The 26,904-nt window shown below is 41.0% G+C and overlaps 1 protein-coding gene across 1 annotated transcript in view; it reads right to left on the bottom strand.

The window, feature by feature from the left end:
• LOC147208469 (protein diaphanous homolog 1-like) overlaps positions 1-18,199 on the bottom strand; it is a 28,012-nt gene extending 9,813 nt beyond the window's left edge. The window contains exons 1-9 of the mRNA XM_086106119.1: positions 18,030-18,199; positions 6,926-7,104; positions 6,681-6,775; positions 6,200-6,301; positions 5,692-5,931; positions 4,853-4,982; positions 4,247-4,372; positions 3,970-4,133; positions 3,560-3,692 (exon numbers count right to left, since the gene is read on the bottom strand). Coding sequence (XP_085962245.1) covers positions 3,560-3,692; positions 3,970-4,133; positions 4,247-4,372; positions 4,853-4,982; positions 5,692-5,931; positions 6,200-6,301; positions 6,681-6,775; positions 6,926-7,104; positions 18,030-18,199 — 1,339 coding nt within the window. The remainder of the gene's footprint in view (positions 1-3,559; positions 3,693-3,969; positions 4,134-4,246; positions 4,373-4,852; positions 4,983-5,691; positions 5,932-6,199; positions 6,302-6,680; positions 6,776-6,925; positions 7,105-18,029) is intronic.
• Between the last annotated feature and the right edge of the window lie 8,705 nt (positions 18,200-26,904).

Consider the following 26,904-nt stretch of genomic DNA (forward strand, 5'->3'; position numbering starts at 1 on the left):
TCTCTCTCTCTCTCTCTCTCTCTCTCTCTCTCTCTCTCTCTCTCTCTCTCTCTCTCTCTCTCTCTCTCTCTCTCTCTCTCTCTCTTTTTCTCTCTCTCTCAACTAAAAAACATCTTAACACTGGGAAAAGAATGACTGTTGCCAACAGTTGATGAGGTAGTGGCAGGAAAGTAATCCTAGGTGCAGTTTACAATTGTATTTATGACATTTGGATAAATCATTTATTTGGAGGTTCTCAATCAGGCTGTATTTGAGTATGTGTTTTTGATGGATCCACAACTGTGTAAAAGTATGTGTGTGTGTGTGTGTGTGTGTAAGTGGGACGATTTAGTAGTACAGCTCTGCAGTCAGGCAGATGGTTTTAATTATTTCTGACTAGGACGAGAGGGGTCTGGAAAAGAAGGGAGTGGGGTTAAAGGTTTCTGTCGCCACCCGTCAACCCCCTCAGTTCTTAGTTGTGAACACGCACGCACGCGCGCGCGCGCACACACACGTCTTGTAATAAGCCATGTGGCAGATGGCTTGCAGCTTACACGTTTCCTTTCAATGGCTCACATACACCGCTCTGTGTTGATAGCTGGTCACTACACTGATGCTTTATGGTGATTTAGGCCATGTCTTTCTTCACTGAGGGAAGCACAATCGACACTGAATATGCTTACACTAAACACATAGTTGCTTTAAACCACTAGTGCAAGCACGGCGGTGTAATCACAGTTGTTTAGGCGCTGTCTGGCCTTGAGCAAGATATCCTTCTTTCACTGCATGGAGGCTTTAATTTGCTTTGTCGAAGGTCAACAACAGGCCTAATTATCCCAGCACATGATGATACACATGCACTTGATTAATTTACTTGTATTCTGTGTGCCATCCAGTTAATACAGTTGCAAATGTAAGAGTTAAGTCAACATGTAGAAGAGAGGTTATAAAATGTCATGCCGAAACTCAAGTATAAACTTGTCACATGTCTACACGAGGACAAGTGTTGTTTGCAAGGTCCTGCTTGAGGCCACTAAGAACATAAGACAGATTAATTTGTGTAATAGCATTAGACCATGAGAGCTCTAAAAGATGGCTCTCTGGATCCAATTGATTGACACAAACACAATCAGCACACACATAAATACAACGTGGGGGAGAATCTTGTGTGGAGCAAGAGCACCCCTGGTGGACGTTGGAAAAATGTGAAACATGCTGAATAGTGCTGAGAAATTGTGGAGTGATCGTGATTTCCTTCAGTCCAAAGTCCCTCTTTCACCCTGTGCCTTCCTCCTGTACTCTCCTTTTAACATCTCCATCAAGAGAAACGTGTGTGTGTGTGTGTGTCTCAGACTCAACAGAGCAGCTGCTGCAATGAAGCCACCATCCCCTCCCCCACCGTGGTCACACAAGCACTTGCGTGGAGCGTGAGCACTCCCAGCGGTGGTTCCCATACCAGCATCTGAGTGGGTGTGTACGTTACAGATGCACACACCCTTTTCTTTCAAAGCCATGCAGTGTCTTTTGTAGACTCTACCGGCACCTAGTTGCAGGAATTAAGTACATCCCATGTCCTAGTAGTTGGGATGAGACCAGAATGTTTTTTCAGAGCCTGCGGAAGTTTCATGTCAGATAACTTAGGGTACTGTGGACTCTCACTGGTACCAATACAACCTTATATAATATTAATTTTGTTTTTCTTTTTTTTTGTATCAACTTCCCCAGTGTTTTTTCAGAGCATGTGGGAAGTTTCATGTCAGACTCTCCCTGGCATGAATACAACCTTACATAATTATAATTTTGTTCAGTTTTTTAATTGCATCAACTTTTGAGTAAATATAATTTACAGAGGTCTGTAATAGTTAGACAAAAAAAGGGGGGGGGCATTGTCACAGTGTCACAGCAAACCCAAACTCGCTGCCTGACCTTCGAGGGATTAATCAACAACTGAGGTGCTATGCAGACAGAGATAGCATGCAAACGAAGAACATTTTGTGATTTTGTGAGATAAGACTACAATAGCAGACTAGAGGGACAGAAAGAAAAAAAAGAAGGAAACAAGGAAGAGGTGAACATGTGAATGTGCCTTTGCTGAAAGCAACCATTGTGTCACAGACATCCAGTATGAGGGTTATAAACAAATACAGCTCAAAGAGCAGGTGTGTTTGTGTATTTGTGTGTGGTTGAATTCAAATAGGGGGGTTTATGTGACCCGAGGCAATCAAATATGCCACCTGTATGTAAATGACCTCCAACCCTCATACACACGCATTTTTGAAGTTCTATGATTTTCCACTCATATGCCTCTAGAGTCACAACGCAAATTAATACTCTTGCTTTCAAGATCAAAACAATAGCTCCATGTGACGAATGCACAGACGACATATTACATGTGGAGTCTCTAGCGCAGTGGTTCTTAACCTGGGTTCGGTGAGTCGCTCTCAGGGGTTTGACGGAGCCTCTTACCATGGGGTAAGACACACGTGACTCAACATGTTAATTAGTTATGACACGCCCGCTTGGCCATCATTGGCTGCAGATGATCACATGACATTGCTTGTCCAGTCAGTGCTGTGGGAAATTTTGTTCGCTTAGTAGTCAAAGTGCGACTGTCGTGATAGTACGTCGTCCAATAAAACAAAAACATAGTTATCTCTTGAAATTTTATTTACTTTTTTTCTGTTTTTAATAAATGCGTTTTTATACATCTTGAATTTGTAAATATTTTTCACTCATGAAGGGTTCTGCCAATGCACATATTAACTGGTTGGGTTCGGTACCTCTAAAAAGGTTAAGAACAACTGCTCTAGGGTGACTGTACTTTTAATGCTGATTTAAATGATAGGCAGACAAAGGCAGAGAGAAAGGAGAAAGACTGATTAAACAAATAAGAGTGAGGAGAAGCAAGATGGAACTTCAGACTACATCCTTGGAGATGTCAAAAAGGAGCCACAGAGAAAGAATGTACTGAAACTAGACAGAGGGAAAGGGTCTGCATGAATGTCTGCCAAGGAGGATTCTTTCTGTGTAGAAAGGGATGACTAGAGAAATACATAACTAGAGCACACTACGACTAATAAAGGTTTTTTATTTTTTTGTACCTAGGAAAACATATTTGAAGGAAATTTTGTGTGGAATTAACTCTCTTATTTGCCAGTCGAGTTACATGTAGGTCAGGTAGTTTCTTGATAATGTATCCTTTCTGTACTTGCTTTCTGAAGAGATTTATTGATACTTTTTTAAGGCAAGTCATCTACATTAGATTATCTGCTGTCTTTAAATTGTGATCGCTTTGTCAAACTCTCTCTCTCTCACACACACACACACACACACACACACACACACACACACACACACACACACACACACACACACACACACACACACTCACACGCGCACGCACACACGCACGCACACACGCACGCACACGCGCACGCACACGCACACTGACTCACTGACTCACTCACTCATTCCACTAAAGTGTGGACTCTGAGTGCCCCCAACTGGAGTATGGAGGAAATGACAATAAAAGTCAGTGTTGTTTTCCTCCTAATATCACATTTAAGAGAAAAACATGAACCTGTGTTGATGTCCAGGAGCTGCCGCTTTTTGAGTTTCTCCTCCTTTTCCCTCTCAGCTTTTTCCCTGGCCAGCTTGGCCCTTTTGAGCTTTTCTTCTGCCTCCTTTCTCTTCTGATTATCCTTCACTGCTTGCTGAAGGAAGGAGAATGAAAAAAAACGATTATGTGACAGAACATGTTTAGTTTCGACATAGAATATCACAGACTATCAGAATTAAATTTGTCTTAAAGCAAAACAAGATTGTTTTGGAAAACAACACTTTAATTCATGATGTCTTCCAAATATGTCACAATTTTTACATATACAATACATGGGTCATTCTCTTTCAAATTGATGTCAATAGAAATCGGTTAAGTAACTTCCTTTGTTCAATGAACTCAATGAGGATTTTGGATGGACAAAAACACACCTGAAACATGTTCTTGAAGGTGTTGAGATCCCCAAAGAACTCCTCCACTGAAAGTTTTCTGGGGTCAAAGACAAAATAGTCTCCCAGGTCGGTATATTGCTTCTCCATATTTTTATGCATCAGATCCAGCTTCTCATACTGTTCACGAGCACTGCTCACAAAACTGTGAACACATTAAGTTAAGGAACACAGAATAAATATCGCCATAACCTTTTTTATGACACCTGAAGGAATAATTGAACTGTTGAATTAATATGATCTGTAGATAAGAAGGATATCGACATCTTCTCCACAAATTGGTCCTTGTCATTTTGTGCAGGAGGGAAGGTTTCTATGTCTTTCTCCAGGTTCTTGATCTGACGACCCATCATTTCTACATTCTTCTGAAGTGTCTCTGCAGGAACTATGAGGAGGAAAAAAAGATAACATTACATTACATGACATTATTAGAAGTACCAAGTACCAAGCGGAGGCTCTGAGGGGCTCGAGCCTTTTCCGTTGCTGGTCCCTCTCTTTGGAATGACCTCCCACTGAACATTCGGCAAGCCCCCTCGCTGCCCATCTTTAAAACTTGATTCAAAACTCATTTGTATTCTATGGCATTTGACACAGCATGAATCAGACTTGATCTTAGTCTTCCTGTTTGGTGCTTTCTACTGTCTTTGTGATTCATTTGTTGTTTTATTGTTGTATATATGATATTTGCTCCCTGTACAGCACTTTGTATAGAGCGATAGTTGTTTTAAAGTGCTCTATAAATACAGTTGAGTTGAGTGTGTGTGTGTGTGTGTGTGTGTTTTAAGGCTTATGGCTTTTTACTTTGTTTGTTTCAAACGATGAATGAAGTGAGTACAGCCCAGATCACTCTGATGTCAGGTTTTACCTCTGCTGGCCTTCTCAATATGGATGAGCTCATCAGGAAAGCTCATGACTTCTGGATACTGCTCCATGCACACATCAGCAAGGAAGTGGAGCAGTGTCTGCTTCAGGTCAGCTGATTTGGTGTCACGTAGCTGATGGGATAAACATTTTGTTTATTGTCCATTACTAAAGCTGATAAAGATAAGTGGAGATAAAATCAATACAATCACCAGTGATGTTACCATTTTTCTAAATGAAATATAGCCGGGTTTAGATGGAGACTTTTTTTGACATTCCAATTGAAACCATTCCGCAGGAAGATCTCGTCACGTTTACATGTGACCTGGCCTATTCTGATCTGCCGTTACATGCCAAGTTGTTTAAATGGAGCATTTTCATTTTGTTTGGTCATTCAGATTCATTCTCATTGGAATACATGGCTCCATATAAACTTGGCCAGTGTATGCAGTTTGTAATAAATTAATCAGATTCCATTATTGAAACAATAATAATGCATCAAACCACCGTTTTCCAGTAGCCACAGTAGCCATGCTCTCTTTATCAGGAAGAGTTCTTAAACTCATTTGGGCCTGTCTTTTCTTCCCTCTAAAGCGGATCCCGCTTGTATACAATACCCAAGAGCAACTCATTCATGCATGTTTTGCAATGCTGTCAACATTACAAGATGTATGTGCTTTTGTAGTTTGAGAATGTGAATTGTCATCCCCCCCCAATCAATACATATAAAAATAACAGTAATTATAAATAATAAAAGTCATGGTCTGAGAAGATGATACATTTTGAAGCAATCTAGTTTTGTGTTGGGCTTTTGTAGACTCTTGTGTTTTTTGTTTTTTTTACCTTGCACAGGTATGATATGGAAAAGCCGAAGGCCTTCCCATTCCGGGAGCCTGCGTTCATATAATTGCCAACAAGAAGGATGATCTGCAGCAGCTTAGAGAAGGAGGTGCTTTTCCTGAGCTCCTCACAAGCAGCCGTCACAGACACCACATCCGGTTTAATGTTGTTCAACTGTTCCTCAAACTGTAGCTTAAACAGGATGGCCTGAAGCCGTGGCACCAACCGCTTCACACTTGAGATCTGGGAGAAGAGATGGGTGAAGGATGTGTGGGGATTTGCATGAACGAGGGGGACTCCATCCATTAGAAACATCTTTCATCATTGAACAAAACAGTGTCTGTTTTGTAAGCAGAACCATCACTGTGACTAATAAAACAACAAGCGTGCTACTTCATAATCAGTACAGTATATTATAATTTTTTTTTGTCTCATCACATGCATGTGGCTTGTGGTTTACATGTCCCTAAAAACAGCAATGCTCTGTATATATAACTGCATGCCTCCTTACCACCACTCCGAACTGTTCAGCCTCAGCCAAGTCGTCATATTCATCTTTCATCTCTCCAAGGACACTAAGCTGCTCCGGTGCAGGCAGCTGCTTGATCAGGTTCTATACAGCAAGAGACAGATGCACACGCGCTTTAAATCGTATTTTGTTTTAATATTTTGACAAAGTTCTGGTATGATGGAGAGCAGCTCTATATCAATAATAAGCATTGTTAAACTGATTACACTCAAGTCAAAAGTATCTTTCATTCTGAAATGTTGATACAACTCGTCCTGCATTGGTTCTCATTCAATTGTGCAGGCCTGATGAAGTGTCCTAACACTGCATATTACTTTATGCGCTAGAAAAGGAACAGCTACAAGCTACAATGGCAATTGTTTGTGGATTGTTTTTTTCATTAAAATAGGAAAACACATTGTTTTCGTCATAACACATCAATGTAAACATAAAATAAGTTTAGATATCGCAGTGGAATGTGTACCTGAACCAGGGACTCTGTGAGGACTTTCTCATTAACTTCCAGGATGCAGTTTTTGATTTCTTCATATGGAAGACGGAAGGATCCGAGAAAAATGGCTGCAGGCATACACACACAAAAAAGTTCATATGAGATGTACAGTCGTATAGCTATGTCTTGGAAGATGTTCAAGGATGAAACACTGATATTATGTTGTGTTGTGGAGTGCACACGCGCCTCTTTTGAAACAAACTGTTGTTGAGACTTACAAAGGTTTTGTGAGGACTTTGAATCAAGAACCTTCAGCTCCTTGACTTTCTTCTTCTGCACCTGCTTCTTTTCATCTGCACCCTCTAGTTCCTTTTTGGCTGGGGATGAGGACAGAGAAGGGAAATCAGTGATCAAGTGATTTGAAGGAACTTGTTTGAAACACAATTTCTCCCAAAATCTTCATAGGAAGAGTTTAAAGCAAAGCAAGCAATGACAGGGGAAATGAGCAAGGCTCTGCTTGAGCTCAACTCAAAGGTGTTTTATGCCATTGAAGTAACGCCATTGAAGTAACAGTTTTAAAGTTCGTCCACACCAAAACTCACACAAGGATACCGTAAGGAATTTTCTTTGTATATTTGGACACCGATGACAAGATGGAAAAAGAAAGAGTCAAATGTTCCCATAAAGTGGAGGAACTGACTAAAATATTTTGTCTGAAGAGATAAGGTTGCAGAGAAACTCAGGGGCCCTGCTTTCCAAATATTTTTGTCCACATAGTGTAGCAAGTGACTGACATTGTTTTAATTAAATTTTCACCAAACTGCAATCTTCCATAAGGAACAAACGTCAACATAGTGCCTGTGAAAATAATAGGATTGGATAAAAAGAATATGCTGACAAAAAATAGATATCATGGTTATGTTTCGCTGCTTTCTCAATGAATTTTGCTGTCCACCACAAACCCCTGAAGGCCATTGTTCTAATGTTTCAGTTTGTGCCTTGAACCTCAAGTGCTCTTGGTTTATGCAGCAGGACAATGACCTGTGACAACAGCATGTCCACCTATGACTAGTGAAAAAAAATGTTTTGGTGTTATTACGTCAAAATCCAGATTTAAGTCCAGTTGAGATCGTGTGGTGTGAAGCAAAAAATGAAGTTCATATTAAAAAAACACAGCAATATACAAGACTCATAAACAGTTATCGCAAGCACGTCATATTGGTCATTGGTGATAAGAGTGGAAAAAATATTAATTTCCGAGGGGAAATTACTTTTTCATATAGGGCCAAATAAATTTGGATAGTTGCTTCCCTTAATAAATAAAACCATCTAGAAACTTTAATTTACTATGCTGCCTCTGAGCTGTTAAAATTGGTGAGATGATTTGAAATGTCTAAGCGTGAAAAATATGCAAAAAAAAATTTGAAATAAGGGACGGGCAAACATTCTTCACAGCACTGTACATGACTAATGTCCAACTCAACTGTACTTATAGACTTGAGTTGGAGTCATCTCACCAAGCCATCCAATACTCATTCTAGACAAACACTAGCTGAATTCATCTTTTTCCATCACCACTGAACTCAGGAAACTGACATTTGTGTGTGAGAGCATGGTATTAGATAAGAATAAGGAATACTAAGTCTCTACAGCCTGCTAAATGTGCTTGGACATTTTTTTAGCTGGGAGGGCTTTTGCAATAGGCTTGCAGATACAGTACGTTTTATGACACACTCACACTTGACAAACACGTTTGTGTTAATGCGCTCGGACAAGCTCACAATTGTGACAAAAGATGTGTCATTTTGCGTGGGGTGGACAAGAATTAGGCCTGAAAGATGAACAAGTCAATTTGATTTGTCCACATTGCAAGTCAAAACTGTACAGAGGCAAGGTCAATTTGATTTAAGGTCAGCAGCAAAGTATGTGTCACTGTTGGTGGTTCAGCCATTTCAATGGGGATTATTTAAGCAATCACAGTTTTAAACGCAACTGTGACACAAATGTCCCACATCTATTTTTATGTCATAATTTAGTGACTGCTACTTTACAACAGCAGACCAGACTACAGACCTCTTATTGCACAGGGTTTATACATTTTATCCAATGTGTTATTTAAGTTTAAACACCTTCAAGTTCTCCAGGAAAAAGCATTGTGCCATTGGCAAAATAATTTTTAAAAAAAAGTGAGGTTTAGTAATAGCTGAGGGTGAACAAACCAATGGATAACACTATCCAATTAAGCTTCTTCTTCTTCCTCTTACCAAATCTCTGTCTTTCATGGATATGAGATTACACATTTACATTTATTACATAAAATGAATGTATAGTACACATATGGGTAAAAGCACTTGGTGATATGGAGACGTTTTCCTTTTTTCTGTATTGAAAAATGATGAATTCACATAATATATAACAAGGGGTAGGACTGGATACGTTTTTTACTTCTTCCTACTCCTTTGAACATATAATTTGGGATGATGACTATTTTCTTTTCCTTTTTATATCTTGCTTGCTTTCACTTTTTGCCAACTTGTTGCAGTATTGTATATTTTATATGTTCAATAAACAAACAAACAAAATGTCAATTATTGCTTACATTTTGTTATTTTTTGTTAACATATAGCAACAATCTCATGGACAACAAATTAAGAATTCTACAGCTCAAAACATAGCATCCATGTGGCACGCCCATCATGAGTCTAGTCAAATGCTGCTTTGTTTCCAGTTTGCCAGTCCAGGCCTCCTAATGAGCTCCTATTCTCATCTTTTGGCCACTGGGTTGGAACACACATATCAGTGTGATTTGTTTCCTTGCATATTCGCTGACATTTTTCTCTCATGAAACTTCAACAATCATGTATGTTACACCATAGAACAATAGAGTGATTCTCATTTCCATAGTGTAGTATACACTGTACCTGGAAATCATGACACAAATAAGACAACACAATGTCCCTAATGCCTATGTCCCTAATACAACCTACTGACAGATGGATGACAAAACAGGAAGACAGACACCCACAGACACAAACAAAGTTATATTTATATACTTACAGTATCCGCACAGATGGGAGGATTAATTAATTAATTTTTTGCTCGTAAAAAGGAAGTGACCATCACACATGGACAAACATTGCAGGACAAAGACAAAAAAACTGACTGAATAATTAACAAATTAATCCAAACAACATTATATATATATATATATATATATATATATATATATATATATTTGAATGTGTATGTTTAATTTGCGTCATTACTAAGAGCACTTCGGCACACAAGAGCACTTTGAAGACGCACATGCAGCAACACACATGAGGCTCTAATCTGGGTGACCTGTAATCTCAAACAATCCAGTTATTCTGAGAGGAGACCTTTTCATCATGAAGGTGTGAAAGATGACGAGGAAGCATGTGCATGTATGCATGCGTTAGTGTGTGCTCCATCAAGGACTGTCTGGCTGTTCACTAGCCAATGAAAAGACAGCAAGAGGTGGTGACATCACGACTGATTCATGAAATGGGGGTTTGGAGTAATACAATTTGTAAAATGGCTGCCTTGTGGTTTCCACATACAAGTCGGTTTCCATTTGTAAGCCGATGGCACCCCTAATGGCGGTTATGGAGCACTGCACCACGCTCCACTTAGTCACTGTGGGGGAGGAGAGCAGGCTGAAGGGAAACACGCTTATTCCAGCACAGACTATCTTGTCGTGTTTGAGAAAAACACATAAGTATACATATACGTGTGTGTGTGTATATATATATGTATATACATGAAAAAAGAGAGAATGAATGTTTCACGTTGAGCAGAAATACTTGTAAAACTTTGGAATACTTGTATGAAAAATAAGAATTTACCAGGAACAACTCCCCCCTCCTCAACAGCTGCGTGGCATTGAGTGATGGGGAGGAAAATTCGGGAGTTGTGGGGGGGGGGGGGGTGCGTGTGCGTCTGTGTGTACGGTCACGCATGTGTGTGCCATAAAATACTCAAAATTGTTCTTTTTCTGCCTCCTACTTTTATTAGAACTAAAAAAGTAGACGTGGATGAGGAGAGGTGGGGCGGGGGGGGGGGGTGCATAAGATCAATAGGAGCCTCGTCATGTAGAGGTCTCTGTCAATGTGTGCGCGCGCGTGAGAGAGAGAGAGAGACAGAGAGAGCACACAAAGCGAGTCTTTTAGTCAGCAGACCAGTCTGTGCCCCTAACTCCCCCTTCGATTCTCTTTCTGTATCCTTAAAAGGAAAAAAAGTGTGGCGGAAGATCGCCAGGCTTTGCGGGAACGAAGTAAAAAGGTGGATAAATACTATCAAGAGTTTTCGCGGCTTCTTCGCTTTTGTCTCTCACTCTATGAAGTCTATTCATCCTTTCATCACTGCTGCCTGTAGTTTATTTTTAACCTGCTAAAAGCTTTCAGATGATGTGCTCTACTGAATGCCGCACGGCAATGTTTTCCATGAGCCCTCGGGAGGCACAATGGGAGAAAAAAAAAAACTTTAACACTTATATAACTTATTTTTTTCCATTCCTGAAAGCATTCCAGGCCTGCAGATTGTCGTAACTGGGACGGAGGAGAGGGTTTTAAGTTTCAACATGAGTGTGTGTGTGTGTGCGTGTATGCATGTGTGTGTGTGTGTGAGAGAGAGGGAGAGAGAGAGAGAAAGAGAGAGAGAGATGAGTTTCTTTGGAAAAATCTGCTCAGGAAAAGAAAACGGCACAAACAAATTTTTTGCCAACTTTTTTTGGAGAACAAAGAGGGAAACTTGTGCTTTTGAGAATGATAAGTTAACTTTGCACCTAGAAAAGAAAAAAGAGCATTGAAGTTCTTTGTATAAAGTAAACAAGAGGCCAGCAGTATGGCAGCCAGGGGAACAGCTGTAGTCTTGGTTCCTTTAAACTTTAAATGTCCAACATGCTGTCACTCTCTAGAGAAATGTGTATGTGTGTTACAATCTAAGTGTGTTTGACAGAAGAAGAATGAGGGGGTTTCCACAGTAACTGTGAGCCTGAAAGCGTCCCTTCATCCTGTTTTTCTCAGTGAAAGGAAACGGGAAGACAGGATTTTGTGTGTGTGTGTGCGTGTGTGTGTGTGTGTGTGTGCGCGCGCATACGCGTGGTTGTGTGAAAAGGACCAGATGGCAGGGTGGGGCAGAAAGGAGGGGGTGCGGGGGCAGGATGTGGGAGGGCTAGGATGCGGGGGGAAGGTTTATGGGAGGGGCTAAGACTGTGCTCCCTTGCGCTCCCCTGGCGCATGTTAAGCGCAACTGCAGTTAAGAGTTTTAAGTGTAAGAACTTTGATGTTATCCTCAAAATTGACTATATACACGTATAGAAATGAATTCATTATTAATCCAAATGTTTACTGTACATAACTTTTGTTTAATATCGGCGTATTTACCCACTGATGATCAGATTTGGCTTGTTGGAGCGACACAGAGGTCACACCATATTTGATCAGTGTTTCGTTTTTTTAAAAAAGGATGTTTGCTTTAATTCATGTTCGCAATAAAAAAATACTACGCATAAATAGCCAGGTTCTTACAAAATACATAATTCATCAGATACGGATTCACCGTATGATTGTTATAATGTATTAAACAGTCTGTTGAAATACTAACATTTCCTGATTTCTTGTATACCATAAAATATTTTTTTACATTTCTAATTAATGCTCAAAGAAGTAACGGCCAAATATCAATAAGAATTTTATCCAAATTGAATTTGTTTTTATTTCGAAAAAAACAAAAATACAATTAAATTGACTGAATAGAAGCAAGTTACAAAATTATGTTTTGAATTAGTGATCAGCATTTTCGCTTCTGGGATGGGCTGTAAATATAAAGTTTTTTAACGTCTCTCTTATTGAAGTGTTAAATGTGCATTTGTTTAACACAAAAGTGAATATAGGAGACAAAAAGGGAGAAGCAGTGAGTGAGTGGCTGTTTATCAGTGGAGTCACAGTGCCCTCCACTGGACGTATTTGTGTACTGCTAATAGGTGCTGCAAGTCTGTCACCCCTCTCGCACACGACACTATGTTTATTACCCACACTCCAAAAAAAAATAAGAGAAGGGTAAAAGGCTGATGGTGAAGTTAAAAAAAAGGGAGGCAGACAAGAAAGGGCGTCCATGGAAGCGTTTGGAAAGGAGAATTATAAAGGACAGAATTGGATAGTGTGAGCGTGTTGTTCTCTCAGGGCCGTTGTGACCTCTCTCTGCTCTTCTGGCCATGAAGGTCCTCAGCAATGACGCACACAACAGAATTACTGATGACACGCACACGCACGCGCACGTGATATGCTGGCTGCATTGCTGATAAGGACAACTGCATTTGATGTACCAATGCACCACCTTGAACTCGAAATTCACACTTGCTGAAACCACACAAAAAGACCATAAATCCCGAGTACACACACACACACACCTGCACACACACACACACACAGCAGGGATGAGGTGAGCTGCAAGGGTGTCCTTATTAAATCAGTCCTATATCAGCCAGTCTCATTGGGAAAGCAGAAAAAAAGATTTACTACAGCAATTACACCAGCTAATTACAAGGAGGGAAGACAGAGAGAGCAGAGGAAAAGGATGGAGTGCTAGAGTGCAAGGAGGGGAAGGAAATCAAATCAGGGAACAGTAGGAAAATAAAGACGAGAGGGGGCAGCAGATCCAGAGAACTTAGTTAAAAGGACAAAGATGACGGGGAAGTGACCTTGAGTGATTTACAGCAGCCAGGCCAGGAACAGAGTAAACACAAAAACACACACTCTGCACACAAAGTTTAACCTTGTCTGACTTTGATTGTGAGTGGGTGACTGACGAACAAAATGACTCACTGAGAGAGGAAAGAGGTGGGGCCAGAGTAGCAATGTTGTGGCACCCTGAAAGTCTGTGTGGCACTTAGGTTTTCTATTTTTGACAAGTCCATGTCCTTGAGTCAGGACCCGTCGGAGCAGAGTGCTCCCTCTAGCGGGAGGAGAATGACTAGCAACAGAAGCTTGGTATATGTTGATGATTGATACTCATGACCAAGTGTGCATCAGAATGTGGTTGTCATATCAAATTCAGAGCTCTTGGATGCTGACAACTGAATTCTGATAACAGTGAGATTGTAAAAATCGATAGTACAGCACACATAAGGGTAAAAGCATTTGTTGATATGTAGACTTTTTCCTTTCTTTTCTTTATTGAAAAAATGATCAATTCATATATTATTATATAACAAGTGGTAGGACTAGATACACTTTTTAGTTTTTCCTACTCCTTTGAGCATATAATTATGATGATGACTGTTTTCTTTTCCTTTCTTACAATTTTACTTCCCTTCACTTTTTGTCAATTTATTACTGTATTGTATATTTTATATGTTCAATAAACAAACAAACAAACAAAGACCTCAGAAGGTGTTTCCATCTTACACCCATTCACAAGTGCGCAGTGGAGGAACTGATAACCTTCAAACTGAGGAAAAATCGCAATAAAGGTTACATGACCTGGAAGGCATACGTACACCCCCGCGAGAATCATTTTGCCCTGAACAAAAAAGGATTAGGTGTTCTGCTCCTGTCAGCTGTCAAATTTAATATATCACCACTAGGAAAAGAGCTTGGGAGAGCCACAAAAAAATTGCTCACTTCTCCAATGCAAGGCGTTTTGATTTATGTAAAGCAAATGAGATGAAAGTCGGACAGAGAAAAGTGGACGTCATCACAGTGTCATGCCATGGAGGACAGTTAAAAACCCGTTGTCGAGCAAAGCGCACACGCTAATCCCTCACTTTCTGTTCTCTCGTCTCCAGCCATCCATCCCGTTAACCGTCTTTATCTCTGCTTCAGTGATGAGGACAAAGAAAAGCACTCACTCATTTGCTACCTCCTCTCTCATTCCCTCCCTCTTCTATTCTCTCCAGGCAAAGGCTTCCAGGCCTGATTAGTAATTGTGACTTGACCGCGTGGTGGAAGCATTGGCACTCGTGCACAAACACACACTCGAGCGTGTACAGACACACAAATGGTTGGAAGTCAAAGTGTGTGTGTGCACATGCGTGGAAAAGATGACAACAAGGGCCAGATTTGCTTGGTCTAATTAACCCTTGAGCGAGCCCCCAAGACACCTGAGGGACTGAAGAAGTGGAATTTTGCCCTTCATAATGTCAGATGTTGCTTGTAGGGAAAACACAAGACACTTGGAAAAAAAAGTCGATGTGTCCACGGGCATACAGATCAGGCTGATTTCTGGTGCTCGCCGTGATGTTTTTCTTCCAGGCAACATTGCTAACATGAACACGCCTCGTAAAAAATGAAACAGATACACTGGGAGGAAAGAAAGTAAAAAGAAGTGCAAGAGCAGGGATGGAGATGAAGGACTAGAAAGTAGAGAATTTGTGAGAGATAGCTATTATTGTGAGGAAGATTGAGGAGCAAAAATGTTCAGAGGCGAGGAAAAAGATGAGGTCAATAAAGTAGGACGAGATAGCTTGTCGTGAATGGGATTTACACACTGAGGAGAGACGCTCTCAACCCTGTGTAATAGTTCTTTCCATGAACTACATTACAGTGTCTTTTATTTACTACTTTAAATAAAAAACTACAAGTGTTCTGAATCTGGAATCACTATTGCACAAAGCACAATGAATGCCTTATTTGCATTGGTGAAACTCTGTCATTGCAAATGCCACCGGGAAACTTCTGCAGGTGTTTGAACTACATCAATAACGCTGGATCATAGCCAAACTAAGTAGCTCGAGGGGCTGATCCACGCGATCTGACAACTTCCACCTCGATGTGGGAACCTGGGGAAAAGTGTCTCTCATCAAAGTCTATCTGGTGTGTTGCAGGGTTTCCAGGTTGTGAAATCAGTTTCACCCCGCACCCGAGGGGGTTGCACCAAACCCCAAAATAAATTAAAGAGGATCGAATATTTAAAGAGGGAGACAAAAATGCAAATCCTCTCTGAGAACATCTGTCTGTTGCCCTCTCTCAGGAATCGGCTGCGCTCGGGCTTGACTGAAAAGACACACGTGCATGCACAAACAAGACACAAACAAATGCACACAATACAAGTACACACCTAATCCCGAGCCATCGAGGAAGTGTTGCCAATCAGCTATGTGAGGCTGGGCAAATGAAAACAATCAAGGAAAAGACAATATGGCTCACAAAGTGGCGCATGGATGTGTGGGCTGGCGCACTACTGATTCAGATGCGCGCGCACGCACACACACACACACACACACACACACACACACACACACACACACACACACACACACACACACACACACACACACACACACACACACACACACACACACAATGCCAATAAGACAGAGTCAAATCCAAAGCATTCCTACAGGGACCCCATGACAAGAGACTAAGTATTCTGTAACTAAAAACGATTCAAGTGAGGAGCAACACAGACAAAAAATCCCCAAACAAAATAGAACTTTTATATCCTCCCTCATCAAGATTTAAATGGCATGTGCTCAAAACTGATACAGTTATAGTTATGAGTAAGTCAAATATGACACATTTCTCAGTGAGTAAATTAACTGATTAATCAGGATGGAGATTGCCCTGGACTTTGATGCAAAGAATATTTAGAAAAAGAAAAAATATTGATATTTTTGCATTCCAATAAATTCACAGCCCAACTCACCCCCATCTCAGTGTCTTTGGAATAAACTAAAAAGGTGATAGCAAGCCATCTCATTTATCCATGAGAGCGAACAAATGTTTTTGGATGAAGTGGACCACATTTTTCTAAACACATTTATGAATTCCTATACCATTGGAGGGTTACACGCAGTTACACAATCATTAATAAAATTGAGAAAAAGCATGAGTCATTACCCCCATAACAAAAAAATTGAGAAATGCAATCAGCCAAGACTAAGATGTATTTTTCTCTCAGTTGAGTGCGATGAATGATTTTTTTTCCAGATGTTGGATAAATATTAAAATTAGAGCTGTCAAACAATAAAAATATTTAATCTAATTAAAAATGCAGCTGTCATAATCAACTCAAATTTACTAAAAATTAATCGTGATTACTCACGCATTTTTTATCGTTTCTGAATTTCCCTTTATATTTTTTGTCCTATTTTTCCCCATTTTAATGCTCTCATCAACATGGAATCAAGAATCAGTTTTCTATGTGCAAAATACAAATATTTACTGAAATAACAATTTCGATTTTCAATTTTACATGGACATTTTTCACTTGGAGCAGTTATTCACACATACTCTCTCACACAATATTACTGTCCACCAACAAAAAATATTTTGTCACACAACAGCTGCTTTAACAGCTCTTTTTATGGAATCAAAACAGAGCAATATAACATTATAAAGTGCATATCTAAGGTAAACTAGTACTCAGCCTATAGTGGATTTAAACCATGGTTGCATACTTCGTTTTTCTCAAGTTTGCTTTGAACACAGCAGTCAGGCTATGTTGATTCTGTTGGTCCTTCTTGCGCGGAAGTCTCTCTAGGGTTTTGTGTAGACATCATTTCGGATGACTACACTTGGTTCGATGACAACACTGGAGACATTTTATTTTCGCTAGGTCGCTACCACTGCACCGCTGAACTTCACCGTCACTGTCAGACGAACACAGAGAAGCTCCACCCGTTCTATTTATATGGACACGGAACACTGTAACCTTCCACACAAAATAGTTCCAAACAAGTAACAATCGCGTCAGTGGCATACATCGTATACCTGTATGATACAGGTTACTTTGGTCTTGTCAGTGGAACAATATGGCAACTTTTTAAAAGGTCAACTTTCCATTCATAAACTCTTTAAGTATCCGTTTTCGGTGTCTCGCGCTGCCGTGGCTGGCAAAACAAACGTGCGTGGACCTATGCAGCGCGCTTGTTGTTTTGTTTCTGGTTTATCTATAGAGCAACGTAACATCCGCTGTGACGTGTGCCGCGTTAATCTCGCGAGAAAAAATTTAATCCCGTTAAAATTCATTTAAATTAATGCCAATAAAAACGTGCTGAACTGACAGCTGTAATTAAAATACAATATAATAGCATGTCTTTTGGACCGTAAGACAGCCAATGTTGGCAGAACATGGAAGAAAATATCAATATTCACATTAAATGAAATGACACGCTTGAACACCGGAAAGAAACAGAATCTGTGTCCTAATCGGCAATGTAATCCGTGAAGTGTCAGAAAATCTCCAGGACTGATGTCACCTAAGATATTATTTCCCCTTCAATGTGGGCCAGATGAGCAACCATGTCCACAAAGAGAACCTGAGGCGTTTGCCTCATTTCGTGCACAAGAAAAGGCGAGAGTTGTGGCAGGGCAACATGGCTGCTTTACCAAGACAACAGGTCTGCCCTGAGCAACTAACAGTTCCTCCTCTTTCTCAAGCTCAAGGGGGTCAACATGGTGACATGTGTTAAAGACGTGGACGACATCAAGATGCTTGTAACGACAAAGCTGTGAAGGATCCTGAGAGAATCCTTCAAGGAGTGCATGAAGGAATGATAGAGGTGCCGAGAAAAGTGGGTCAGACACCATAGGGATTACTTTGAAAAGCAAAAATTAAATGGCAGAGTTTGTTTTAAAAACACGTCGTTTGTGACACCAGTCCTGGGTCTTTCCAACACATTTGATATTGCACACTATATCACGACATTGGTATCTTGCCATCATATTATTGTATTGTATTGTACTGTTGGCGACAAGAACAAAATGCCAGTAAATTAACATTTCACACATCAGGAGTCATAATGTTGGAAATTTCTCCCCGCAAATTCTCAGCCTTAGACCAGATGAATAATTTCTTTATTCCACCTGTTGTGTACACTTCGCACTTGTAAGCAAGCATGTGAGGGTATGTCAAGCTTGTGATCGCTCTGTCGGCTGTCTTGTCTTTTCTCATGGCTCACTGAGTGTGTCAGCCTGCATTGGCCCTCGTTCATCAGCTAGTGAGAGATGGCAGACCCATTAAAATTTAACTCGCTCTCTCTCCACTCACTGACAAGATAGGGAGAAAGAGAGACCGCGCAAGCAAATGGCAAGCAGCCAAACGAAGATATACTAGCATGTATGCCACCTCAGATATTTGCGCACGCACGCACACACACACACACACACACACACACACACACACACACACACACACACACACACACACACACACACACACACACACACACACACACACACACACACACACACACACACACACACACACACACACACACACAAGCAGACAAACCAACTCATTCCCTCTGAGTCAGTCAGATGCGATCGTCAGAGATGGGAAGCGACGAAGTGAAAGATCCTATACAGATGGAAAGTAAAGAACAAGATGGAACAGATTACCACTCGGGAAGCCGCACACACCTGATGCATGGGCGGCTATGGAAATGAGTGACATCAATTCAGCAGTGGAAATTGAGAATGTGAGTGGGCCTCATCGCACATCAACTTATTCTTCCCACTCCCCACTGCCAGACTCTAAAGCCACACTTTCTATAACTAGAAGCCATCAGATTCGGCTTCTCACTTCTCCACAAGCAATCATTCTTTTGCTCCCCTTTCTGAATCCACCCTCCTTTCTGTCGAATACTTTTTGACATGTCACTTTTTCATTTCTTGGTGCCTTCATGCGATGTCCGTCTGCATCTCTATCCTGCTGTTCCTGTCATTTCCTTGCCTGATGAAGCGTGTTCCACGCAGGCGGCACTCGGGGGCCTATGGGTTCTTGATTAAGAATCGAGACGCAATATAGCCAGTTAACAAGGACGTGCATTTGCATTGGTTTGTATTTGTAAGGCCCCTTGCTTTCGAAACACTCCTGCATTCGTCCTCACCATCCCGTGCTTGACCGGAACCTTGCTACTTCAATTATTAATCTAAAGCCAATTATAACATCGAGCCAACTCCTTCAATCTCATCTCAACCCAACATAAATAATGAGCTTGCCCAGACGCTCTTTTCAGTCCTCAAGGCCTAAAACTTGAATTCCACACACGCGCGCACGCGCACACACACACGCACGCACGCACGCAATCAGAGGTGGAGGCTGGTCAAAGTCAGTGGGACTTAATCATCAAGTGTTTGCGCAGCTGCATTCAGACAAGACGCGCACGCACACGCACACACACACACACAGTATATGACACATGCACACACACACAAATCTTAACCTATACATAAAGGGGCACAAAAAAATAAGCCCTGCCCATGATATTGCTGAGTTTATCTCATGACCATCGTAACAGTACAAACACACAGAGAGGCGGGAAGAAGGTAGCTATTTCTTGTGTGCGTGCGTAAATTCCCCACAAAGGTGACTTTGGGCTGGCTGGAATGGTTATTCGGAACACATACAAATGCCTTTTTCTTCTTTATCCCTGCGTTCATGTCAAATTGCCTTGCCATCCTCACCACCACGCTTGCACCTCCCACTCTACCCCTCCTCTTCCCCTTGGCGAAACTCTGAGCGTGATTACATTTCTGACGTGAGTGAGGGCTGGATCAAAAGGAAGAGGAATGGGGCGGGGAAAAAGCACAACAAATGATTGACTAGAAGAACAAACAACTGACAACAGGTTTTGTACCGTAAAGGGTAAAAAAAAAAAACATTAGCAGTTAATCCACATCCAGCAAACAAAATATAAGAGATAGATACTGTATGCATGTGTCCAGAAGGGAAACTTGGCAAGGTGGAATAAAAGTAAAGTACACCTGTCGCACTGATCTTTTCTGTGAACGCATGCAGACCGTGCACTGGCTGACTCATTTCCTCAGACGAGTGACATTTGCCTCTTTTTTTTTTTTCCACCTGTCGCCTCCCACACTGTTGCTGTGGTGATAAAATTAGCATTCCTTTCCTTTTGTCTTTCCCTTGACGGCTGGACAGGAGGTGAGGACCACAGGGACACAAGAGTGAGGAGTGAGAGCACATGAAAAAGCATGACAAAAAGGCATGATGAGGAAGAGAGGCAGAAAAGAGGGAACAGACATATGACAGAAAATGTGAGCAGCATTTGACCGGCAGGTGAAGAAAGGAAGAGAAAAGCAAAATGCAGTAAGGGGAAGAAGGACAAGGAAATAGAGGATGACAGGATGTGGACTTGTGGAAAAAGTAAAGAGCATAGGGGTAGGGCAGAAAGTTTAAATGAAAAGAGAAAACTGACCTTTACAAATACAAACTAATATAAAAAAAATGCTGGGAAATGAAAGAGGTGCAGTTGAGAACGTGGGGGGCAGACTGAATTAGATTATGCTGAATAGAATGCGGCAAAAAGTCAAAGGAAATGAGGAAGCGGAGTCATTAATGGAAAGGAGTTCTTCATGGGGGAGAGCTAGTGAGGAGGTCAGGAGAGAGGCAGAGAGACAGCCGACCTACAGACCGAAAGAAAGAATCTTAATCAGACATCTGAAGAAGGGAATAATAAGGCTATCTGACAGCAAATGTCAACTCAGGGAGGGGAAGGAAATGAAGTAAGAGAACAGAGGGATAAAGGGAGGGAGAGGTCGGTAAGTGGGCAGAATAGAAACGGAAGGAGATAGGAGACAGCACCCACCAGGGGGAAGGAAGACAATATTTCTGTTGATCAGACGCAATAGACCACTCGAAAATAATATTCCCTAGATCTCACCAGGGGTAAATAGTCGCCTCAGGTCACGTAGGTGAATCCTCAGAAAAGGATGTAGACCCCTGTGCATGTAACACCATAACGTTAAGTGCCTGTCTGAGAAATGTTGCCCTTGAGCCAACCTTGACTGATATTTTCCTCAAGTTCAGCTCTGCTCTTCAAGCCAAACCTGCACCATCTCTTATTAATAAGTTATTTTTAGTGTAGGCCTGCCGCTGTCGAATATTAACTTTGATTATTTTACAGATTACTCCATCGACTAAAACGGTAAAAAATATTTTCCGTTGCTAAACAACAAAATGTACAGTACATGTGTGGTGAAATGTGCAGGTATTCTTATTATTGTCCAAGTGGGGTCACCATCCTCACGTTCGACACTTGCATTATCTAAGACCTTGAATGTGCATGGTTTTAAAAGGTGTCTCTGGCCTGGTGAGTGATGTGAGCGTCAGTGAATGAAAGAGTTGGTTGTTGTGGGCTCAAGTTAGCGGCTAGCTGTTAACTGGCTAACCGTTAGACAGTCCGAGCGTCAGTACGGGTGTATTTTCTTAACATTTGATCTGTAAAGCGAAAGGGTGAAATGATCAAAAATGTTGGGCATTTTTATTACTTTAATGCACGCTTTCCTTCTTGTACCAACATTTTTCTACAGAGTGGTTTGTATGACTGCATTTAAAAAAATATCCCTGTGAAGCTTCAAGGCAGAGATTTCGCTTCAGCTTTTTTTTTTTTGGATGGAATTATTCAAGTTACTGTATTTGATTACTCATTGCAGCCCTACTTCTGTGTGAGTGAGTGAGAGAAAGAAGAGAGGCTAGATGATTCAGTGACAAACTTTACAGTTTCAACAGAAAACATTTATATCACTGAGTCAATGCTCGGCATGATTTGTTTAATTCCAAACAAGCCACATTTCAGCATTTGCAAAACACTGTAAAATTGCACTTTGACTCAAAAGTTCACAGATGACTAGTGACAAGTGGAAAGCAAAAAAATAAAAAATAAATAAAAGCCACATGTCAATCCTTTGTCAAGAGTTCTATTCATACACTGACCTATCGTCTTTGTCCTGAAATTTTAAACACTCCAGTTTTAAAAGGCCAGGCAACACCTACTAATTACGGGGGTATTATATGCATTGAGTTAGGAGGGCATGAGTGGTGTGAATCTTAATGAAGAAATCAAACTTTAATGAATGTAGCTTTTTTTTCCTTTTTTTTAAGTCAACCTGAGGTCATCATGGCTGTCATTGCCATTCAAAGGGTTTAAAAATTAGCACATCACGTGCTGCTTCGGAATTTGGCAAACTGAGCTGCACTCTGGCGGACCAGCGGTGTTTTCTTTTACACGCCCATGGCGCACCTGACAATTGGGGGTGTCAAACAGGGTAATGGACGATGGGTTGGAAGGCAGTCTACGAGTGATTTGCCTTGGCAAATTTTTAATCATCTGCCATGAAGGTTTGCCTGAGTGGGTTTTCTCCAGGTCCTGCGGCTACCCCCCAAATACCAAAAACATCCATGGTTGGTTATTTGTTCACTCTAAATTGTCTGTAGGTGTGATTGAGAGTGTGAATGGTTGTTTGTCTATGTGTGCCCTACGATTGGCTGGCAACCAGTTCAGGGTGCACCCCGCCTGCTGCCCGAAGATGGTTGGGATTGGCTCCAGCACGCCCGCGACCCTTGAGGGGATAAAGCGGTTCAGAAAATGGATGGAAGACAAACTCATTAGAAGATCAATTTGTTTCCTTTTTTAGATATCATTAAATAAATTAGTGTTAATAATAATAATAATAATACATTTATAAGCGCCTTTCAAGACACCCAAGGACACTTACTGCTATATTTTTAAACTTTATAGCAGCAAATTGTATTATTTTTTTGTCTAGAAACATTAGTCGATGAGATTTTGGGCAGTGACGTCAGAATCATTGTCACACATTTGTCTGCTAAAACGTCTCATTTGCGTAAGCATGGTTTGTCAGATATGGTTCGTAGAAACTTCAACTTTATCAGGCGGTCAGCATCATGGGAAATATCCGTCTTGACAGTTATCTATCTGTTCTAGAGTTATCGTGCCTCCCTAATTTGTTTATATTATCATCATATTTCTTCATGAAACAACACTGAAGAAATGACACTTTCATCATATCAATTTCTCAAAGGCTCTTTTGGAAAATCAATCGCCCATACCTGATGTAAAGCGGGCCAAACCTTCTTAATGTATTTTATTAGTCAATCCCCACATGGCTCTGTTGGCTTTAGAAATTCCTGACAAATCCAAAGTGTTGAAAATGGCTTGCTCTCTTTGGCAATGCCATGTTAATCCCTCAACAAACATGCTTTGTTTTTTGTTTTCCTGAAGAATTATGAATTTGAAGATCAGAGGATTCAACCCAATGGCAGGAGAATATATTTTTCTCTCTATTCCATTCGATTCCTGCTACGTCTTTTTTGGGACATTTCCAAAAGGTAATACAACATTAAATCATTCATTGTTTACACATTGTATACACATGCGAACAAGACTGCAGTCTCTATCTTTGCTTTTGTCGGCCACCTTTAGAATGAGGGTAATTCTTAGAAATCCTTGAAAAGGCTGTATGTCACATCTGAATGCAAATAGAGTGCGGAACCTTCATGCTTCATAGTTCTTCTAAAGGTCAAAAATCTCATACCTAACATTTCAATTATGTTACTTGAAGAGTTTCATATATATATATATATACAAACACACTTATATATACTGTATATACACACACACACACACATATATATATACACACATATATATATATACACACACACACACACACACACACACACACACACACACACACACACACACACTTTTTGGAAGGTTGAAGAGTTACATGGTTCAGCAGCATATTTTGCGTGATGTTAAGTCCTGTGTCTTGTCTTCTGTCGCGATCTTAATGTGATCAGCTAAAGAAGAGGCAACAAATTCAGGAACCGGGGCCAGAACCGGCCCGCCGCATTGTTTTGCAGCCCATCAAAGCAAATCTCTAGCTAAAATATACCAAGGTTTCAAATTGTCAAACGTAATGAAAAACATTTTTTCAGATATTGCAGCATTCTTAGGTTACCAAACTCCTTTTTACAGTTACCTCAACAATTACCTTTGACTACAGATTTTAAAATGAGTGATCCAACAATTTGTTGTGTTTATGTTACCAATAAGGACGACGACAGAGTCCTGATTGAAATTGTCCATCATGCTAATGAGAAAATAAAGACGATATGAGGCAAAGGCCGAGAACACAAACACAAGCCACTTTATTCCTTTGTAGCATCACAAAATCAAGGCACTTGAGCAGGGTTGTCTCATCAGATTTGTGTGTGTGTGTGTGTGTGTGGGGGGGGGGCGGCGGGGGGGGGGGGGGGTAATTATAAGGCCATAATGCCCAACCCTGACGGAAGGTTAAAATGTTAAGATAAAAAAGGTTAAGACACATTTGATTTTCCTTCCTAAAGAATTGAATGGAGGCGTTTGAGATCCACACTTCCTTTGTTGTATTTCACTTGCCATCAAGAACATGTAAATATAAAGAGCATCTGAAAATCCTCTATCTAAACATATCTATCGAGTGCAGGAGCAGATGTAATCATCAGACAGTACAAACACAGATGGGAATCTTGGCAAACATCCCCAAGGATGATAATGACATTCATCTCTGAACGACTTCTTTGTCAAAAGGTCAAAGAAAGACAGAGGTTATCCTTCCACTTAAAATTCTGCAACTGCATTTTCTCATAAACAGGTTTTACCACCACACCTCCACCCCGTTTCTTGCTAAGGACGTCTTCCCAATCACTTGCTCTCTCTCCCTGCACTAGTCTCCCGCTCTCTCGACACACACACACACACGCACACGCACACACACATGCACACGCACACGCGCACACACGGTGAGTAATGGCGGGAGCAAAGGATAGTGGCAGAGAGCTATAAAAGTGTAATTTGCTCCGTTTTACTCAGGAAACCAAATCCACTTTCTGTGTTACGTTGTAAGCAGTTAACATTGAGAAGGCCAGCATTACACACAATGCAAGCTCACATGCAATCGGAGGAAGGGCGCCATAGATGTCAGAGTGTAAGAAGCACATCTCAACACCATTGTTTATCTTCAGAAATCAAGAGGGGGTTTCCCCCCTCTCTCCTCACTAAATTTCTTAAATTCGGGTTCACCTGCTCAACCCTTTCTTCTCCCTCTCCTTAAATCTTCCCCCCTCTTGTTTCCTTTCTCCATATCTTTTTCACTTTCCATCCTTAACACCTTTCCCTCTTACAGTCATCAGGCCACCTATAGAGCAGTCTTTTCTTTCCATGTCCCTCTCCATTTCCACCACTGCACTCGCAGAGAGATAATAGCCTCGTCCTTTGTTCTTGGTGAACAGCGGGGAACAATGGTGGAGTGGGGCTTGTGGAAACTGCACGTGGTGAGAAAGAGTGGATAGGCAGAGAAGGTGGGGAGGGGGGCAAAGACGAAAGGCAAAAAGAAAGAGCGCAAGCACGGAGGGGATGCTGGTTGTTAGCTGGGCAGCAGGGAAGGAGCACCGGCTAATTACACTCGGTTCTATACACACTGCAATTAAATCCTGATTCACACACGCACACATGTATACATCACCCGCCAGAAGTGCATTTACTCTACAACATCAGAAAGAGTGGAGGTGGCAGGGAGGCTGAAGGGGAGAGGCTTGGAATGGGGGTGGGGGGGGGGAGCAAACAAACAGATAAAGGAACAAAAGCCATCACACATCAATGTTTTGGTTGTAAGAAGTACAATACAACTTTATATATTGGGGTGGAGGAGTTCAGAGAGGTAAGCTGGGGTGCGGTCTTTTAAAGATTTGAAAACAAAGATCTCAAAATGAACACCAAAATAGACTTGGAGTCAGTGAAGACAAGCCAGAATTGGGGCTATGTGCTCCCTCTCACGGAGAACATTTTTGGGTTGACAAAACACTAGTTAGCCTGCAAGTGGTCTAATAATGTAAAATCCTATGCTTCATTAATTTAGGAGTAACTAACTGTTGACCAACTATAGTAACCTGCTGACAACATTTGATCTTCTTAGAGTGATTATTCTCACTTAACCAGTGGCTGATTAGCTTTAGTCGCGATCAGAGACTGCAGTTTATAGATAATTGGCCCTCTTTCTGGGGCCGACCCAACCTGATGAGGTTGGATGGCCTTCACCCGAACTGGGAAGACGCCATCACACTTTCTAGAAACATTGATTACTGTTTGAGCCCTCCATGACAGTCCACATTAGAGAAAGCACTGTTGCAGGCAATTTGTGAGCCTGTAAGAACAGGCATGGAGTCTGTAAGGCGAGAGCTAACAAGAGCTATGCCAGACTCTGACAACACACACAGCTTTTTATGTTTGTTTGTTTATTGAACATAAAACATATATACAGTAATAATTTGACAGAAAATAAGGTAGATAAAAAAAGTAAAAAGAAAGAAATCAATCTTCATTCAACACAGTTATTATGTTCAAGGGAGTAGGAAGAAGTAAAAAACTTATCTAGTCCTACCCCGTTATGTGATTGTATCTAATAAATCATTTTTATATCAATCAGAA

This window comes from Hippocampus guttulatus, chromosome 2 (assembly GCF_054856545.1).
Source record: "Hippocampus guttulatus isolate MCC_2025c chromosome 2, RoL_Hgut_1.0, whole genome shotgun sequence".
In the NCBI taxonomy this organism is placed as follows: domain Eukaryota; kingdom Metazoa; phylum Chordata; class Actinopteri; order Syngnathiformes; family Syngnathidae; genus Hippocampus; species Hippocampus guttulatus.